Source organism: Crinia signifera, chromosome 4, assembly GCF_055691185.1.
Source record: "Crinia signifera chromosome 4, ASM5569118v1, whole genome shotgun sequence".
In the NCBI taxonomy this organism is placed as follows: Eukaryota; Metazoa; Chordata; class Amphibia; order Anura; family Myobatrachidae; genus Crinia; species Crinia signifera.
This window is the reverse complement of record NC_139220.1, coordinates 249238022-249251265: the sequence shown is the minus strand read 5'-3', so window position 1 is coordinate 249251265 and position 13244 is coordinate 249238022. Positions and strand designations below refer to the sequence as shown.

At 43.4% G+C, this 13244-nt stretch overlaps 1 protein-coding gene across 2 annotated transcripts in view; it reads right to left on the bottom strand.

Moving 5' to 3' along the window:
- Positions 1–13244, bottom strand: part of SLCO3A1 (solute carrier organic anion transporter family member 3A1) — a 266549-nt gene that overhangs the window by 211427 nt on the left and 41878 nt on the right. For both annotated transcript variants that reach the window (XM_083184233.1, XM_083184232.1), the window contains exon 2: positions 11417–11882. In XM_083184233.1, the coding sequence (XP_083040359.1) occupies positions 11417–11717 (301 nt within the window). In that variant the 5' untranslated portion in view covers positions 11718–11882. The remainder of the gene's footprint in view (positions 1–11416; positions 11883–13244) is intronic.

The window sequence follows — 13244 nt, the reverse complement described above, 5'->3', positions numbered from 1 at the left end:
TTTGGGTGGGGTATGTTCCATCTGAAATCTAAATCGCAGTGCAAAAATAAAGCAGACAGTATTTTCCATGGGACAGCGCAACAGTTCTCACCCTTTGTTTTTGTATAGTATTTTCCCTGCACAGAAACAAATGAAGGTACCCAAATCTAAATCTCTCTGCACTAGTTACATCTGCCCCACCTGCTGTGCAGCATAGATTTGTACATTGGAGAATGGAAAGAAGCAGCTTTTTGATCAAGTCTGAATTAGGCCCAATATCCGGATGCTGCTGAATGTATCACTATGGATTCCAGCCATTTCTACCTTCTAAGTTGCACACCGCATTATTAGCATCAAAGCAACAGACCATAACAAAGATGGGTTACAGCAGAAGATCCTTGCAGAGCTATGTGCAATTTAATCTTACGAAAGCCCATCTGCAGGCAAGGATATTAGGATTGGGTCCCTTATGGCCATGTTAGCGCTAATACACATGTGTCGTTCCCACGCTCCTAATGTGTGCAATTTTCCTGATGAAAGGGGAAATAATTTACCTCTCTGCTATGCACAATTCCAGTGCACCAGGAGGAAACATATTATTTATCTCTATAATGTACGGAGATTGAGGTACCTCCGCAACATGCTTTAATTAGCCACTTTGTTTTAATTACTTTCTAGAGAGCATGATTATCTGTGTGCTCTTGGATAGATAAAATTCCCCCTTACATCAGCGGCCTTAGTTTATGAGAATAAATGTATCACTAATCTACACATGTGTAAAATAATAAGCCAACAGTTATTCACATAACTATATCCAACTGTTCATCAGCAGTGGTACTAGTTGAATTATCGGCCCATAAGGAAAAAAAGACAAATTACGCCCTTATTCAACAATAATGAATGAGTTTTTCTTCTGATGATTGTCATTTACAGGGCTGGTTGGGGGTTCTAGGCACCTCTTCACCCCATACACATACAACAAGACTTAAGGCCACATCCACTAGTCAGATTTGACACTGCTGGCTGTTTGAGCCCAATGCTGGTTGACAAAATCCGGGGAGGGGGAAGGGGGGGGGACCTCTAGTTATTTTGTTACTCATATTTTGAGAAACAGGGCTGGGCACAGAGCCCGGTGTGCTTTATAGAAATGCAGGGGGAATCCAGCTTTTTTGCCCCCCTGTAGTTCTGCAATTACGGATGGAGCCAGAATCTTCTGTAAGATCAGGTATATAAGCCCAGGGCAGGTTATAGCCAGGTGGGGGGACTGCACAACATTTTTTTATTATTTATTTTTCTTATTTTTACACATGGAAGCCTGCACGGATCTGACTGATCAATGCCGCCTTCTGGAAAACACGCCGGGAATAGGTGGTCTAGTTTTCATTCGTATTTAGAGCTGTATAAATTCATGTATACGAATGATAGTAAATGTGCAGACCACCATAAGGACACATACGTCAGTGTTCTATCTATGGCGTACTCATTCGTACACCCAAATTCATATGAGCTTGCCGTTGGTCAAAAGGCAAATCCTATGAGTTCAGATGGCTAATTTACGTACGTATTTCACATTGAATGGGTACGAATGGCATTCGTACCCATTCAATCTTAGTACATTTTCCCCATTGAGTGTACACAAGAGGATATAGTAAAATCTGTCGCTCAGAAAGCCCTTTCCGTGAGATATCTTTTACACTTTCCTCTAGTGTGTGTATGGGGTTTTAGCCTTATAAAACAACATGATGATTTAGGGAGGGGGGGTGAGCACATGAACGTAATGTGTGTTATAGTGTAAATATTTCCTTAACCAGCAAAATGTATGAGTAAGATCTCCGGAGACCCAACACATTTTGATTTTTCTACAACATCTATTAATATAATACATGTTGGCAAGTAAATTCTCCCCAGTGAAACAAATGTTTTTTCTTTACAAAATATTTATTTTAGAGATGTGCGGCGGCCACTTTTTCGGGTTTTGGTTTTGGATCTGGATCCCCCTTCGTGTTTTGGATCTGGATTGGTTTTGTCAAAACCACCCTTGTGGGTTTTGGTTTTGGATCTGGATTTTTATGAAAAAATGCTAAAAATGGCTAAAATAACAGAATTTGGGCCTGTTTTTGCCCCTAAAGTATTATTAACCTCAATAACATTAGTTTCCACTCATTTCTAGTCAATTTTGATCACTTCACAGCTTACAAAATTGTTTTCATTTAATGTAGTTGGGCCAAAAGGGTATACCGAGGTAGCTGGATGACTAAGCTAAGCGACAGCAGTCGGCATCACATACATGTGGACCTTACACTTCCAACCTGGCAGAGCGGCACTGCAGGGGCAGACAGGGTGGCAGTTTAATAAACTATCCCAAAAAAAGAGAAATGCTCCAAACAGCAAATACAAAGAGGTATCGGCCTTGGTGCTGGTGGTAGCAGCTTCAGCACTCCCACTATTTCCTCCTCCATCATCCTCCAAAAATGTGTTTTTATTTTATTTATTACTTTTATTTATTTTTCTTACTTTACACTGGACACAGTCTGTCACACTGGACACAGCCCCTTGGACACTGGACACTGCCCCTGGACACAGCCCCTGGACACTGCCCCTGGACACTGGACACAGCCTGTCACCCTGGACACAGCCCCTGGACAATGGACACAGCCTCTGGACACAGCTCCTGTACACTGGACACAGCCGTCACACTGGACACAGCCCCTGGACAATGGACACAGCCATCACACTGGACACAGCCTCTGGACACCGCCCATGGACACAGCTCCTGTACACTGGACAATGGATATATGTCACGCTGGACACTGGACATATGCCGTCACACAATGGTTAGATGTCACACTGGCCACTGGATATATGTCGTGACACTGGATACAGGATATATGTCGTCACACTGGACACAGGATATATGTCGTCACACTGGACACTGGATATATGTCGTCACAGTGGACACTGGATATATATCGTCACAGTGGACACTGGATATATGTCGTCACAGTGGACACTGGATATATGTCGTCACAGTGGACACAGGATATATGTCGTCACACTGGACACTGGATATATGTCGTCACACTGGACACTGGATATATGTCGTCACACTGGACACTGGATATATGTCACGCTGGACACAGGATATATGCCGGCACACATTACATGTCACACTGGACACAGGATATATGTTGGGACTTGTGACACTGGACACAGGATATATTGTTGTCACACTGGCCACTGGATATATGTCGTCACACTGGACACAGGATATATGTCGTCACACTGGACACAGGATATGTCGTCACACAGGACACAGGATATATGTCGTGAGTGACTTGTGACACTGGACAATGGATAAGATATAGGCCGTCACACTGGACTCAGCCCCTTGTATTACTGCAGCCCCTGTACACAGTGTACTACTCAGCAGCACTGCAGCCCCTGCGTGTGAGCACTGCAGCACTGAGTTAGTTAGTTAAATCACAAAAAACACAGCGTTCAGGGCTAAATAAATCACAACACAGGGCTTAGGGCTAAATAAATCACAACAGGGCACGGGCCACAGGACAGCCCCTGGACAGTGGACACTGCAGCCCCTGCGTGTGAGCACTGCAGCACCTAGTTAGTTAAATCACACTACAGGGCTCAGGCCTATAAACAGTCACTGACTCTCAATACAAGTCTACAACACAGGGCAGTGAGGGCACAGGGCAGGTCACGGAGCACAGCACAGGGCAGTGAGGGCACAGGGCAGGTCACGGAGCACAGCACGGAGCACATGGCACGGAGCACAGCACAGGGCAGGTCATGGAGCACAGCACAGCACAGAGCACATGGCACAGAGCACAGCACAGGGCACACAGAGCTTCCCAACCACCCTATTCCCTCTCCAAGATTAGAGTGAAGATGGCGGGGCGCGCGTGCGTCTTTTATAAGATCCCGCTCCCGCGAGAATCCGTTCGGCCTCGTTATTGGTCCGGAATTCAGGCGGGAACTCCCGAGCCGGCTCGGATCTGACCCGGATCCCCGATATTCGGATCTGTCGGATCTCGGGGATCCGGACCCGCTCATCTCTAATTTATTTGTGATCAATTCTCTACAGTTTAACAGAGAATAATATGTAACACCAGGAACAGTGACATAAAAAGGAAGGACTATGGCATACGGAATACAACTGGATTATATGGAAACCCTTTGGAGGTTTCATAGTAAATGCAATTTATTTTCTCAGCAAAGGTTTATTGACAGAACTGCACCTAAAGCTATGTATAGCGAAATGTACATATGGTCTCCTGGCCTTTATTTCCAAGGACAAATGCAGCATTGAAAGATTTTTCCCAGGAAACAACACTATTTTAAATAATTCTATATATTAAATGTAATGCTTAGTTTCTATTATTATATCAGTTATTGTATACGTAAGAGGGGTATTAAAATAAATCCAGTAGATGAGTTATAACGATTAGTGCATTACATCACAGTCCAACTGTATAATAGACCGTGTGATGTTGATATAACTGACTTACACAACATACACAACCTAGTAAGCAACACTGTTGGGAACGCGTATTACTTTACATGTATTCCCGGTCCCCATGCGTGGCTCGCTGCACTCGCCACGTTTCGGGCTCGGTGGCTCGCTGCGCTCGCAACACTATCTAAATTCAACTCCATGCCGACATGGATGGTGGGGGTATGAAAAGGTCGGAGGACGCATACCGCCGCCGCTCGCCACGCTTCGGGTTGGCGTTCATAGTGGGGGTGGCGTCGGGGTGCTTTTAACATTGTAAGAACCCATTACTGTGCTTATACAATTAATAATATTATAGGGGGGCCATTTAAGATTGAAAGCACCCATTAGGGTGCTTATACAATTTAAAATCGTATATATATATATATATATTTAGATATTTAGAGAGAAAAAACGGTGTCACTCCAAGAAACTTCTTTCAAAAAAGTGTATTAAGCAAATACTGTACATGCAACACAAATGTTTCGGAGCCTCAGTGCCCCTTTGTCAAAGTGAAAGTGGATTCACTTTCACCTTGACAAAGGGATGCTGAGACCCCAAAATGTTGGTGTTGCATATATTTGCTGTAGAATACACTTTTTTTTAAAAAAGGTTCCTCGGCGTGCCACCACACACACACACACACACTCAGAATATATACAAATACATAGACAAACTAGTAAGCCCGCTCAAAGCAAATGCTTCGAAAACTAGTAGATGTAGTTTAACTTGCTGCCAACAGATGGCAGTGTTTTAGAGATGCACGGACAGGGGAACGGTCATTGCACTTTCTGTTAGTTAGCCAAACCTCGGTGGGGACTGGCCACACCCCCTCGGGAGGCTGGCCTCACCTGGTACCATGCCACTGCCCCAGCCAGACACCAGTATATACTATACTGGTGTAGTGTTTGAACATCAGATAAATCACCCTGGAGACTGTTGACATTGGACAACAGCTGTTGAACAACTGTTTACTTCCAAGGGTCAACTTCATATATGAAACTACAACAATGTACCTATAAATAGAACAGTACTCCTGGTGACTACATCCTCTGGGAGCAGCAATATATTACAACACAATTCCACGCTCTTCCCTTCCCAGACCAGCAGAAACAATCCACACAATACTGTATAGTGTATTGTTTTTCAAACATTAACAAGAATGTATTTGTTCATGTGTGTCTCATTTCTAGGATCACAAGTCTAGTATCTGGGACAGACTATGGTTTCTTGCTGGATAATTGCAGAACCCAGATTGACAAGTGAGCTTTACTTTTGTCTACACAGTCTCATGACATTTTACAGTTTTATTTTTATATTGTATTGCTTTAATGTGGAAGGCAGGGTGTTGCATCACGGCTCTAAACTTGGGCCCTCATTCTGTTTGACTCAGTAATCTCTGAAGCTCTCAGCTTACAGAGTCCCAGAGAGTCTGCCCAACTGCCCCGGCAAATACACCCCCCCCCCTCGCAACATGGTGAGGTCATGGCAGAGACTGTACCACGCCAACGGCCTGTGGCATTTGTTGCACACCCCTTTCAATGGCCTTGTCCCTACATGAATATAATGATAGTACAGTAGAGTATTATTTCCATGTCTACGTTTGGCAGAGGAAGGAGTGCAGTACTGTACCTTATAACCCTACAATCAGAATCTCCAAAGAGTTCCTACTGCATGTGCCATATACTGTACTGTAGTACTGTCGTCCATTCCAATACATTCTACTTCCCCATGTTACTTTAGTTTTATTCTTTTACATTTATATAGCAGAAGATATACTCTACCTTGATGGCTACAAAAAAAAAATTTAAATGTAAATAGTCAGTGATGCTAAAAAACTATTTGCAAAGTAAATATTCATATATCAGAGCATGATCATATTACTTTCATATGCAAGATACAGTACCTTTGTAATTTTACAAGCTAATTAATTGGAAGAAAATTACCCAACATTGCAAAACCCGTGTTTGTTTGTTCAAATCCAACATCCGCTAATATATTTTCAGAGAAAGTTCTTTTTTTTTTTCAGAGGAAAAACAAATACTGTATGTAAAAATCTAAAAATCTAAATCTCACAATTGATTGAATTATTTGAACAATCTTGAAACTGATTAAGAGTAAACATAATGTTCTGCTTTTCACATTTAACAAATAACAGCACCAAAAGAGCGTATCATCCAATTGGACATTATTTTGTGATCAGCAGCTTGTTAAATTGCAAAAGCTTTCCCAGTAATATTAAATGTTTCATTCTATAGGGAGCAATTCTTATTAATAATCCCAAATTAATCTAAATTGTCCTCTTTTTCGCATAGTATAAAGGAAATCAGCATGATGTATAAATATTAATTTCACGAAGGCATTAATCAATTGTAATCATGGGGTAGATTTATTAAGCTCGGCGAAGTGATAAAGTGTCTGTTTTTTATCACCAGCCAATCAGCTCCTACCTGTCATTAATCAAACCAAGCCTCTAACTTCACAGTTAGGAGCTGATTGGCCGGTGATAAAAAACAGACACTTTATCACTTCACCGAGCTTAATAAATCTGCCCCCATGTTTTTATCAACTGGATACAGTTAGAATTCCATTCCTCTAGCTAGCCATGAATAAGCTGCATGTATTTTAAATCTCTCATCATTCAACAAAGTTGCCAATTACAACTAAGCTATTTACAGGTACTCTCCTCACCTGAAGGGTCCATTAAAAGCAAGAGTAGAGGTGTACTTGGAGCAGTACCTGATTAACCAATAGGCTGATTAGGGCACCAGGGCTTGGGGGGGGGGGGGGGGGGAGCCAAATAATTAAATTAAGGCCTAAATTATTCCATGTGTGTTAGCTATCACCAGTCCCATTGTACTGTGGGACAGGTGATAAAGTCCTTAAGGTGACGGTCAGATGTCTGTGCCAATGTAACTTGCTGATAGAACCATTACTTTATGTACATTGTGCTACAACACCAGCTGGTCAGCCTAAAGCCAAAGTCTCCTTTACACGCCACAAGCATTAGCTCATAAATGGTGGTTGTATAACATTACATGCACATGGGCAGTATGAATGGCAAGTCCCTTGGCACCCATACATGTATGCTTAACAATTCCTAGTTAGGAAGACATTGAAACAGGGTCTGCATGTGTATATGGCACTTACCACACCCACTCACCACTGGCCACACCCACTCTGCTTCTCATTATATGCCCTTTAACATTTCATCCCTGGGCCCATAAGGCACTTAATCCAGCTCTGCATAATGGTGGTGATCCTAAGGCCTACAGAGGATTTCTGAATCAACACTTAAATCATTTTGTCTCTGAACAAGCTGAAGAAGCTTTCATAATAGCCTTATTATAAAGTCTACACAGTGCCTGCGTCTCTCTTATGGGAAAAGTGACCTTTTGCTATGTAAGTCCTCTCTCCTGGATCTATCATAGCATAGGTTTTGCAACAGATAGCAATAAACGTGATTGTATTGATCAGGACATGTGGTCACAACATAACATAAGAGTACATCAATACCACTCAACCAGCTGCAGAGGTTTTTAGAAACATTCCCTGCGTAAAAGAGCTCCTTAAATCACACTGCAATAAAATAACTCATCATGGTTAGTGATAAGCAACATACTGTACTTAACAAGGGTGTGGTATGTTTGCCCGACAGTCGGGATTCCAACAGTCATTAGTCAGACGTCGGAATCCCGACTGCACAGTGGGGGGAGCGCAATGAGGTCCCTTGCGGGCTCGCTGCGCTTGCCACGCTGTGGGCACGGTGGCGAGCTGCGCTCACCACCTATTTTATTCTCCCTCTATGGGGGTCGTGGACCCCCACGAGGGAGCAGTCGGGATTCCGACGTCGGAGTAATAACTGTCGGAATCCCGACTGTCGGGGAGCCGTCCGGTACCCCTTAACAAATGGACATCTACAATTTTTTTTTACAAAATGTAGAAATCAGACGCAAATAATATTTCTGAAAAAGCCAGCTGATGAGCCCAAATTAGATCTGTTTGGGGGGCTGTGAATTCAGAGCCCATTCGAACATGGATAAACCGCCCATGTGCACTGTACGCGTGGTCCCCTAGAGTACGGACCGTGCAAAGGCTTCCCTTTGCTGGCTGTACGCTGGGTGACTGACAGGTAAAGGGTGTCCCGGGGTGGATCACCGGTATTTCATGCTCGTTCCCTCAAAAAGGCGAGCTTGTTAATAGAAACGCTAGGCGGGCCCCTGCTAACGCAGGTTACCCCTGTGCTGACGCCATGCACCCACCCTGAAATCACGTGGATACAAGCAGCTGCCAAGTGACTCCTGGGTCACGGTGGAAGCTGTGAGCGCTGGGCACAGTAGGAGGAATCATTCAATGGTAAGTAACTATTGACTGAATTCTCCTCTCTGTGGCTGCATGCGAATGGATGTGTAAGTGTGCACATACGTTCACATCCCTGCACAGGGATTCGTACGGTAGTTGGGGGGGGGGGGGTCGTTCATCGCAACCTAGTGAGCAGGTCTGAATTGGACCCAATATATCATTAATGTCTGACAATGTGTATAGTGACATATCTGTTACCACTTTCCATTGCTTTGTTTAAAATGGATTTAGGAGAACCTAACAGCACGTGGCTGCTTCAAAGAGTCACCTCCACATAGTAGCGCAAGTTAAGGGCCCCATACATCAGCAATTAATTGTGACAATTTTCAGATATGGAGATGATTGCCACAATTAATTTTAGATGTGTGGGCTCCCCCTTTTGGCAATCCCAATCAAAATCGCCAATCGATTGCTTAATCAGGTTTTTAAACATGCTTAATAATCTGGTATTATCTGCAGATCTATTTTATATGTGTGGGCATTCCCAATTCGTCTTCTTCATCTATTTACATTATGAACAGCAATCGATTGGGGCAATTTCCAGATATGAAGATGCAATCTTTAGATGGAAAAATCTGCCGATCACTGAAATAAATCTGTAATGTGTGGGCAAAGTCAGATAGATTGTAAAATCCATTTATCTGGCCAAAAAATCCCTGTATCTGTAAATCCATAAATTGTGATTGCTGATGTATGGGGCCCATTACTTTGTGGACTGAACTAAATTTATATTACATATCCTACTGTACACAATGAATGGGAAGCAGTGACGCCACTGGAATGAGTCATGAACAATATTCACCAGGGGAACTGCTTCTTAAGGTGCGTACACACTGGATGAGAACATTATGATTTTGCAGATTCCAACGGGTCGGAATGATAAAATCCAAATATCACCCAGTGTGTATGCATAATGTCATCCTCTATCAGACCTGCAGGCAGGGACGACAGGAAATAGCTAGCGGATGACATGCTGCATTGCCCCATAAAAGTCCGGACTACACTATGGTGTCACACAGTAAAAGAGTCGAGGCGGACACACAGCTGACAAGTGCTAGGGGTACAGATCACAAGGTTGACAGTCATTAGGTTGAGAAGCAATAGGTCGACCACTATTGGGTCAACAGGCAATAGATCAAAACATGAAAAAGGTCAACAGACTTTAGGTCGTTATAGACAAAAAGTCGTCACAAGCAAAAAGTCGACGTGAAAATGGTTAACATAGGAAATGTTCAACTTGAGCTTTTCACTTGGTGTTTATGTCGAAATCTGCCAACATGAACCCCGTATAAGTGTACCACGTCCCCTCAGCATGCTTCCGGCAAACTATTATGATCTAACTTTATACCCACTTGTATCGTGAAGAACAAGTCTGTTTAAAAAAATAAAATCATGAAAAACTCATGTCGACCTTTTCTTGTGTCATCCATTTTCATTTCGACATTTTGCTTGAATCGACCTTTTGTCAATGACAATCTAAAGCCTGTCAACCTTTTATCATGTGTCAACCTATTGCCTGTCGACCAATCGACCAGATACCATTGCTGTATCCCTAGAATGATGGTTCACTAGGAAATAACCTGTATTCCCATTTGCTAAAACAAACCGGACTCTTCCAAATCGGGTTGGGATCATTTGGTCTACAGCATGATGGTCGACACCATTAGGTAGACATGGGTCTAGGTCGACATGGCTCTAGGTCGAAAGGTCATTAGTTCGACAGGTCATTAGTTCGACAATATCTATGTCGACAGTCAAAAGGTCGACATGGGATTTTCCCTGTTTTTTTTACCTGAATGTCAACACCGTCGACATGGACACAGTTTAAAGTGCACCGCATCCCCTCGCATCACTCGCGATGCGTCGGGCACGGTGCCTCGCTGCGCTCGGCACACTATTTTATTCTCCTGCCACAAACTAGTGGATGGTAGGGCATGAAATACCACCTGTCGGCTCAAAAACAGTGAAAAACCCCATGTCGACCTTTTGACTGTCGACCTAGACATTGTCGAACTAATGACCTGTCGAACTAACGACCTGTCGAACTAACGACCTGTTGCCCTAGAACCATGTCAACATTTTCCTATGTCGACCTAGACCCAGGTCGACATTTCCCATGTAGACCTACTGGTGTCGACCGAATGACTGTCGACCATCATGCTGTAGACCAAATGACCGCATCCCTCCAAATCATGTCTGTATTCAAAATCAGTTGTCAGTCAGGTTCCAGAAGTAGATCATACAGATATTCCTTGTGTGTTAACAATACTGTACTGTAGTTACTGTTACTGTTTGGGCTAAACCAATATTTACGGCAATAAATTGTATCAATTCACCAGGACTAAGTGACATGTTTTTGTATATCAATGGTTCCTAGTAAGATGATATAAAACATGAAGCTGGACTCTGCTGTTACAAAACTAGATGCAAAAACCAACATGTGAACTCTCTTCGCCTTTGGAAAACAGTTTTGCCGTAAACTAATTGGGATACCTTATAAATGAAACCAGCAAGTTGCATGAAACATTGCATTTGTATTATTTGCATGATAGTATGTAACTGTACCTATATAAAGAGAGGAATCTTTTCGTCGCACATGGTCATCGATGTAGGCCACTCCAAGTGGCTGCACAGGTGTAGCACCAATTCCCAGGAGAACCTGTGCTCCGATAAGAAGCAGGTACATCATGTTGGTAGTAGCGGTATTCCTGCATATAATATCCGGATCAGAAACGCCTTCACTGGAGGTACTGTTATCTACGCAAAAGTCTCTTCCTTCTGCTCCCCATCGGATCTCGCCAGATTCATATTCGTATTGGTGTGTGAGAAATTCAGGCAGGGCTGAAAGAAAGGCCCCTAGGGCCATAACTATGCCTCCACATCCAATCAAGCGAGGCCTGTGTCCACGTGCTCCAAAGTAACTCACAAACAGTATAAGAGCCAAGTTCCCAATCTCAAAGCTACTGGCGATCACTCCTACATCGGCACTCTGCAGGTTAAACCTTCGTTCCAAGGTTGTCAGCACACTGACCTACAAAGACAGTAATGTGTTAGTATGTACTCTTGTTGCTACACAAACCATCTGTCTAGGTAATAACGTGACAAGCTTTAGCTGTCATTCACAAATGTCTACAACATGAAAAAAAAAAGACAACTTTCGCTTCCGTGCTAGAAATACAAAGCTTCAGGTAATTTAAAAAAACCCTCACTGGCCGCTTGCTGTATTCAATGTTCCGGGGAAATTCCCCAGAATGGCGAGGTTGGCTACAAATGCAGTGAGCAACTGCATGTTGTGGTGAGCCCCGGCCATTTTGACGGCTGCACTCGCCATTTTCACCTTGCTGAAAAGAACCAGCGAGGTGGAAATGGCGAGTGAAGGGGACGCCGTTGAATACTCTGATGGCGAGCTTTCGCCACTGCTCGCCGTATAGCTGGCTGCCAGAGGCTCGTCGACACCATTGAATATACATCATAACATTCAGAATAAGGCAAAAGTTGTCAGTAATAAATAAAACTTATTTGTCTGCAATAATCTGCCCATTTTTTTGCTTTTAAGGTAATGCCCCAATAGTTTGAAGATTGCAAGAGAGTTTAAACTGTCTAAAATGTAGCACATTATGTCAAATATATCCACTATTCCGACTGGATCCCTTCCAGCATCGCCTGTGGTCACCCACGTCACTCTGAGTATGCGCAGTTGGGCTCTTGGGTCATAAACCTGGAAATCCACTGTATTATTTACATGAAATTGTTTGTTGCCGGGTGGGGGGGTGGGGTGGGGGTGGGATTGGGGCTGTGGAACTCCAGGTATCGATGATGCATGAGGTGGCAACCTTGGGTGCCTGTCTCTAGTGTTTGCATCTGCTGAACCTCGTATTTTACTGTCTCTTATCAGTACAGTATATCATCTAGTTTTGCAAGTTGGCAAAACAATGTTGTGCTTCATTCGCAGAGGATTTACAAACAGTCGTACAAGTAAAGGCCAGAGTCATCTTTCCAGTGATATCTTCAGGAAGATGTCGCCCATAGATTGAGCGAAAATACTGTGGCACTGTGCAAGAGTCTTGGAGGTAAATTTATTAAAGTGTGAGTTTTTGGAAGTGAGAGATTTTGCTCATAGCAAGGTATCAGATTCTAGGTATTATCCTCTAAAAGGCACTAGATAATTTACCCCTTGCTCTATGGTGCACATAAGTCAGCTTCCCAAACATCACTGGTAAGATGGTGCTGCCCGAAGAGGAGGGACTTGCTTCCCACACGCAAGGAAGGGTGCCGGACCGGTGACCCCTCCCCTGATTACATTAGCCACTTTTCAGCCCCACAATTACTCATTTTCTACACTGTATTTTAAGGGACATGCCCCTTTTCTAGACCACGATTATGTTACTGGGGC